This window comes from Penaeus monodon, chromosome 39 (genome assembly GCF_015228065.2).
Source record: "Penaeus monodon isolate SGIC_2016 chromosome 39, NSTDA_Pmon_1, whole genome shotgun sequence".
Classification (NCBI taxonomy): domain Eukaryota; kingdom Metazoa; phylum Arthropoda; class Malacostraca; order Decapoda; family Penaeidae; genus Penaeus; species Penaeus monodon.
The window spans coordinates 4,821,298-4,828,797 of NC_051424.1; the positions used below are offsets into that span (position 1 = coordinate 4,821,298).

At 50.6% G+C, this 7,500-nt stretch overlaps 1 protein-coding gene across 1 annotated transcript in view; it reads left to right on the top strand.

Moving 5' to 3' along the window:
• The window catches only part of LOC119597444 (putative polypeptide N-acetylgalactosaminyltransferase 9), a 76,621-nt gene that overhangs the window by 27,891 nt on the left and 41,230 nt on the right, over positions 1 to 7,500 (top strand). The window contains 1 exon segment of the mRNA XM_037947016.1: positions 5,407 to 5,576. Within this exon segment, the coding sequence (XP_037802944.1) occupies positions 5,407 to 5,576 (170 nt within the window).

The following is a 7,500-nucleotide window of genomic DNA, read 5'->3' on the forward strand; positions in this document are numbered from 1 at the left end:
TTGGCTGCGCACACACCCGTGGTTCATCTGCAGCAGTGTCCGTTTAGGCCATTAGCAACACAAATTCATAATTAATTTGTTTTGCCAGATATCAATCTGTTGTGCTCATCTGCAGTACTCCGTTATGGGGATGACTGGAATTACAATATTGTTTACTGGACTGTGCTTCGTGTCCTCCACTGTTCATTATTTCAGGTAGTTGAGGCCCATGGGTGGATGAGTTGAAAGGAGATACTCACGTAGACGGACACACACGCGCACTCATGTACAAACACACACACACACACACACACACAACACACACAAACGCACACAAACGCAAACACACACACGCGCGCGCGCGCATTCAGGATCTCTCTCTCTCTCTCTCTCTCTCTCTCTCTCTCTCTCTCTCTCTCTCTCTCTCTCTCTCTCTCTCTCTCTCTCTCTCTCTCTCTCTCTCTCTCTCTCTCTCTCTCTCTCTCTCTCTCTCTCTCTCTCTCTCCTCTCTCTCTCTATCTATCTATCTATCTATCTATCCCTCTTTATCTATCTCTCTCTCTCTTTGCAGCTGTCTACCTCCCTCTGACACACGCAATTGGTTTCTTTGACTTGCTTGCGCATGGCTGTGGCCTTGCACTTCCGTCGATCAGCTGGAAGTCTTTTCGTATGTCAATGTTGTTTGTCGAAGCAAGAGCGACCTGCGGGGGCTTCTGTTCTGTTTGCCGGGGTCCTTTTGTCTAGGGTTTCTCTTTGTCGTTTATTTTTGTGACTTTACCATTGACTGAGCACAAAAAATGGCCCGTATCGACTCCCGTCATCGAGGTGCAAAAGAAAAAGAAGAAAAAAAAAGGAAAAAAATCCGAGTGCGAGAGAGGTCGTGTGGAAAGTATATGTATGTAGATATATATATATATATTTGTTTGTGATTTTATTATTATTATTGTTATTATTTTAGCAGCCTAGACTTTCTTCGTAGTTAAGAGACGGTGCCATGAGGCGGCCGTGTTGATATTCAGAGTCCAAGCAACGACCTTGCGAGCGCTCGCCGGCGACCCCTCGAGTCGGTTCCTCCTGCGCGGCGAGGGCCTCCTCCCTTATGCAGGGCGTCGGGTGGGTGTGCAAATAGCGCCTGAGACGTGGCAGGCGAATCAAAGGTTTTGATGCCTTCCCTCGCTGCGACTGTTTTACCATTTTATTCGCGTGACAAGTTAGGTCTCTGTGGGCGGCGCTTGTTGGAGTGTATGAGTGGGTGTGGGCGTGTGAGGGGTCGATATCTGTCATCCGGGAATAGCGGTCTCAGCCCACCCATTGTGAGTGACTCCGAGCCGCGACGACAGTGATTTGTGGGCGTGAATATGCTCTTTTGTTTGGCTTCGGGCGCGGAAAAGTCTTTGTGATTTTATTTCCTTCTGCGAGGCTTTTTTACCTTGGATATTTTGTCTCCTTTTTAGATATAAATTAGTGAACATTCAAAAAATATGGTGATAAATTTAGCAATAAATGCATGTAGATAGATTGAAATCATGACTAATGAAACGAATGGATGAATAAGTAAAAACAGATAAACGTACTCTCTCTTAAATAGATAAATAGATAATCGATAGACCTGTTGTTTGCAATAAATCTTTTTACCTTATTGCCTTGTGTTTACTCTGTTAAGTCCGTCTCGACCAGTTTTTTCTTTATGCATTTTCCATTCGGACCTTACGGTTGAGAAGTTGCACATTTATCCCCCCTCCCCCCCTGCGCGATCACACCCTCCATCAATCTCGTTTCCTCCCTCTCGTCCCTCTGCCCCTCCCCCCCACTCTCCCTCCACCTTCCCCTCCCCACATCTCTTCCCTCTCCCCTCGTCTGCTCACTCCCATCCCCCTCCCTCTCTCTCTCCCTCTCCTTCTCCCTCTTCCTCTCCCTCCCCCCCCCTCCCCTTCCCATAACATCGAAATCCTATTCTAACCTTGAATTCCTTTAGGCTAATTAACCACCTACGACCTGCGATCTACGACCTACAACCTACGACTCTGATCCTGACTGACGACCGACCAACTACTTACCTACGACTCATCTATGACCAGAGGCTGATATTCACCCCCCCTCCCCCTCCCCCTCCCCCTCCCCCCGACGCAGAGTGTACGGCTCAGGATGTTGTCGTTTATCAGCGTGTCCTGCCGTTGCATTTCCACAGGACTTTGTTGAATGTGTGCTTGCGGGCGCGCTGTGTTTGTTTGTGTGTGTGTGTTTGTTTGTGTGTGTGTGTTTGTTTGTTTTTTTGTTTGTTTGTTTGTGTGGTTTGTGTTTGTGTGTGTATGTTTATGTGGTTCTGTTTGTGCATGTGGCCCTTCTATGGCTCTGCGTATGTGTCTGTATTTGTGTCTGTTTATATTTGAGTGTGTGTGTGTGTGTGTGTGTGTGTGTGTGTGTGTGGTGTATTTCTTTGATGTGTTCTGAATTTATATTCACTTGAGTGTGCGCGTTTGAGTGGAAACATTTAAGCGCATGAATGTGCACGGCTAACGTTTTCCTGCGCGTTGGCATTACGTCGCTACCTTGCAATATCGTGGCCCCGGAGGTTTCATTCGCGTCAGCTGGCAGCCCCGCCGGCGCTCGACCGAGGGTGCCAGCGGCGCTCGGATTCCCAAACGACGCTCCAGCGGCGCGCGGAACAATGGCTTGAGCGCCGCCGCCGAGATAAGACACGGGGGCCATTGTGTCGCTCGCTTTCCCTCTCTCTCTCTCTCTCTCTCTCTCTCTCTCTCTCTCTCTCTCTCTCTCTCTCTCTCTCTCTCTCTCTCTCTCTTCATCTCTCTCTCTCTCTCTCTCTCTCCTCTCTCTCTCTCTCTCTCTCTCTCTCTCTCTCTCTCTTCTCTCTTCTCTCTTTGTCTTTCTCTTTTCTCTTCTCTTTCTCTCTCTCTCTTTCTCCTCTCTCCTCTCTCTCTCTCTCTCTCTCTCTCTCTCTTCCTCTCTCTTCTCCTCTCCTCTCTCTCTCTCCTCTTCTCTCTCTCTCTCTCTCTTTCTCTCTCTCTTTCTCTCTCTCTCCATCTCTCTCTTCTCTTCTCTTTCTCTCTCTCTCCTTTCTCTCCTCTTTCTCTTTCTCTCTCTCTCTCTCTCTCTCTCTCTCTCTTCCTATCACATGTCTCCTCCCCTCTTCCTCTGTTATTTCCTCTTCTTCCCGTGTTTTCAAGGCCCAAATCCCTCGCTCGATTTCTCTCGCCCTTTCTCACTTCCCATTTATATTTTTCTTGCACTCTCCCCTTTTCCCTGACCCAAACTGAAAATTAAATCATACCCTCTTAATTTCCTTGTCTTTCACACCTGGTTGCCTCTCCCCCCCCCCTTCTCCTCCTCTTTCTCCTCCTTCTCCTTCCCTCACTTCGATTCCTTCTCCTCTATGGGGGTCTTCCCCCCCCCCTCCCCTTCATTCGATCCTTCTTCCTTCTTTTCTTCCTCCTCCTCCTCCTCCTATGTGATTGTCTTTCTCCACCCTTTCCTTGTCACTCTTCCTCTCCTGCTGTTACTGCTACTATTCTTTCTTCTGTTCTTCCCCCTTCTCTTCCTCTTCCCCTTCCTCTTCCTCTTCCTCTTCCCCCTTCCCCCTCCTCTTCCCCTTCGTCTTCCCCCTTCCCTCTTCCTCTTCCTCTTCCTCTTCCCCTTCCTCTTCCTCTTCCCCTTCCTCTTCCTCTTCCTCTTCCTCTTTCTCTTCCCCTTCCTCTTCCTCCCCCCCTTCCTCTTCCTCTTCTCCGTTTTTGGCTTCCTCATGGATGATTAATTTCCCTCGTCTTTTATTGCCTCCCCTTCCGCCTCTCCACTATCATTATTTTTTATCCTTTGCTCTCTCTCTCCATTAGCTGGGTTATCCTTCAAGTTTTTGTCTTGTTTTGCATTGTTTTCTCTTCGCGTCAATGACACACGCTTTATCACTCCCCCTCCCTCTCCGTTCCTCTTCTTTCACTTTTCCTCTTGGTTTCCTTTTCTCTCCTTGGCATTTCTCACGTCGTTGCAATTACCACCTTCGTCGTCAGCCACAGCGGGGATAGCATTCCTTGCAATATGCAAATGAAGTGGCGTAGCGCGGTGAGTGACGGTGACCGAAACCCTGTCGGCGAAAGGGGGAGGCGGGGAGGGGGTGGTGGAAAAAGGAGAAAGAGAAAGAGCAGGAGGAAGAGGGGACGGAGGAGGTGGAGAAAGGGGAGGGAGAGGGAAAAGGAGGAGGGAGTAAGTACGAAGGAGGAAGGGAGTTGTGAGGAATTAGGAATAGGAACAGAAAGGGAAGAAGAAGACGAAGTTGGAAATATTTAGAAGAAAACGACAAGAAACAGGCAGAGGAAGGAGAGGAAAGGAGAGTGATTCAAATAGGGTAGGAGGAGAATAAGGAGGAGGAGGAGGAGGAGAGGAGGAGGAGGAGGAGGAGGAGGAGGAGGAGGAGGAGGAGGAGGAGGAAGAGGAGGAGGCGGAGGGGTAGAAGAAGAATGAGGAGGAGGGGGGGTAGAAGAAGAATGAGAGGAGGAGGAGGAGGAGGAGGAAGAGGAGGGAAGGGGAGAGGGGGGGAGACGAGGGAACAATACCTAGCTTGATGCATTACCATAAGATGAGACAACCACCTGCTGCTGCCGCTGTGTTGTGCGGCGCGAGCTCCCAGATATTGGTTCGGGCCGTTTTTCCCTTTTTAATATCAGGCGGAAATGTACGCGCTCTTTTGTGGTTGTTTTTTTTTTTTACGTCACTTTCTCCATTTTTTTTGTGTATGTTTGTTTTTGTTGTTGTTACTGTTGGTATTTTTGTTCGTGTGTTTTTATCACCGGGCGCTTGTTTATTACGAAGCGATTTTCAGGTTTAAAAGTTTGAATACCATTGGCTCTAAATGAGTTGTTGAGAACTTTTTGGGCTGTCAACACTGGGGGGGGGGAGTCGTTTTTTCGTCACCAAATGTGCCGAGAGTATTGATCAGTTGCCGTTAGTCTAAATTAAGACTCACTTGGTCTTTGTTGTATTCGATTTTTTTTTTTACAGTCTTTGCAAGGATTATCGATTTGTGTTCTCACGAGTAACAATACTGCATCCCCGTTTCCCTCTCTTCAGCAGGTGTAGGGAGAGAGTTATCAACTCGCAATGTTCCTGCCTCCCTCCCTTCTTAATTCTTCCTTCCTTCCTTCCTTCCTTCCCTTTTTCCCTCCCCTTTTCTCCCTCCCTCCTCCTCCCTCCCTTTCCCTCCCTCCCTTTTCCCTCCCTCCCCCCTCCCTCCCTCCCTCCCTCCCTCCCTTTCTTCCTCTCTCCCTCCCTCCCTCCCTCCTTCCTTCCTTCCTTCTCCCTCCCTTCTTCCCTCCCTTTCTTTCCCTCCCTCCCCCCTCCTCTCCCTCCTTCCTTCCCTCCCTCGCAGGTGTGAGCATGAGCCGCGTTCCACTAACACCCCCTCCCCGCTCCCCGCAGGTGCAAGGCCCCCGGCAGATTCCTGGAGAACCTCCCTGAGACGTCGGTGATCGTGTGCTTCCACAACGAAGCGTGGTCGGTGCTTCTGCGGACCGTGCACTCCATCCTGGACCGGTCGCCGCCGCAGTTCCTCAAGGAGATCATCCTCGTCGACGACAACTCCGACATGCGTAAGTAGTCTCGGGGGATAAAGGGGGGAGGGAGGGAGGAGGTGGAGGTGGAGGTGGAGGTGGAGGTGGAGGTGGAGGTGGAGGTGGAGGTGGAGAAGGAGAAGGAGAAGGGGAGGAGGAGGAGGAGAGAGGAGAGGAAGAGGGAGAAGGAGGAGGAGAAGGAGGAGGGGGAGGAGGAAGAGAAGAAGAAAGAACAGGAGGAGGAGGAGGAGGAGGACGAAGACGAGGACGAGGAGGAGGGGAGGGAGGAAGGGGGAGGGGAAAAGTAGGGATAGGAGTGGAGGAAAAGAGTGAAGGGGACGGGAGACAGAGGTAGTTAGGATAAGGATGGAGTAGAAGAGCTAGGGGGGGGGGGGGTGGAAGGGAGAGAAAGGGGAGGAAAACGAGATTAAGAACAAGAATAGGAGAGGGAGACGAAGGAGAAGGGGGAATAGGGGAGCGGGTGGGGGAAAAGGGAGTCAAGCATTGGGTGTTGGAGTTGAAGAGAAAGAGAGGGACTTGGTGGGGCAAGGAGATGGAAAGGCAATACGGAAATGGGGGGGTGCTGGAGAGGAGATAGGAGGGAGGTTGGAATTGGAGAGCTGGAGAGGGAGGAAGAAAGGGAAAGAGAGTGGGTATTGGAGAGGGAGGAATTTTAAAAATTGGAACAGGATTGTAAGCGAATGTATAGGTTGGGATGACAGTGACAGTAAGAGCAAGAATAATGATAGAAACAGGGATAGGAACGGATGGGAAGAGGTGTCAGGTCGTGTGTATGTGCGTGCTTTCAAATCTAGCCAGCGTTCAGTCTACCCAGCATGCGTCAGCCGAAGCCATAGCCTCTCGTATCGTCAAAACAGCGAAATACGCTCGGCTACCTGGCATTAGTATTCATCAGCGGCATGTGCGAGACCCTACTCCTTGTTGGGCGTGCTAATTGCGTCGCTATTTGGCAATCGTATCGCCAGAGTCTCCGAAGTTAGACGGCGTTAGTTACGTGTTCTAGTTAACAACTGGCTGAACGTCGCTGGGGTTTGGGTCGCACAGCGCTTGACGCGGACTCTGCGGCTGCAACTCCGACAGGGCTCACGCAGGAACGCGCCCGGGAATGGGCGGTGGAATTCTTAGCTAAGTAGAGGGGCGCCGTGACTTTATGTATTGAATGTGCGGTGCTTGCGCTGGGCGCGACATCTTCCGGGGACGAACGGGGATGTTGGGTTCAAACTCTCTCTCTCTCCCCCTCACTCTCTCTCTCTCTCTCTCTCTCTCTCTCTCTCTCTCTCTCCTCTCTCTCCTCTCTCTCTCTTCTCTCTCTCTCTCTCTCCTCTCTCTCTCCTCTCTGTTCTCTCTTCCCCCTCTCTCTCTCTCTCTCTCTCTCTCTCTCTCTCTCTCTCTCTCTCTCTCTCTCTCTCTCTCTCTCTCTCTCTCTCTCTCTCTCTCTCTCTCTCTCTCATTCACTGTGAAAAAGCACAGGGGGCGGGTCGAGAGAAAAAGGTAGAAGTGGTGATATTGATATGTGGGGAAGGAAGAAGGAAAAGGGGGCGAGCGAAGGGAGGAGAGGGGGAAGCGGAGAGTGTGTTGTCGCGGAGGAAACAAACGAAGCAGCAAACAGGGCAGGACGCGGGGCATAGTCGAGGCCGGACTTCGAGGAGGAGGGAAAGCCAGCGCATAAAGGCGATCGGAACAAGAGATAGAATTGTGGGATTTCGATTTTACTTGGGGCTCGAGTGCCCGCAAGAGGGGGAAAATAGGCTGAAGCAATCATCTATTGTCAGCCTATTCGGGTGAGTTGCCACTTCAGTCATTTCCGTCATTATTCACAGTAGGGTGGACACGCCAGGAGAAGTTCGCCCTTAACGGAGGATGTCCTTCAGGCCCAAGTCCAGCGAAGGACCCTTAGCGCTACTCGAAGATTTATACTAAGCAGGGCAATTCAGGTGTATGC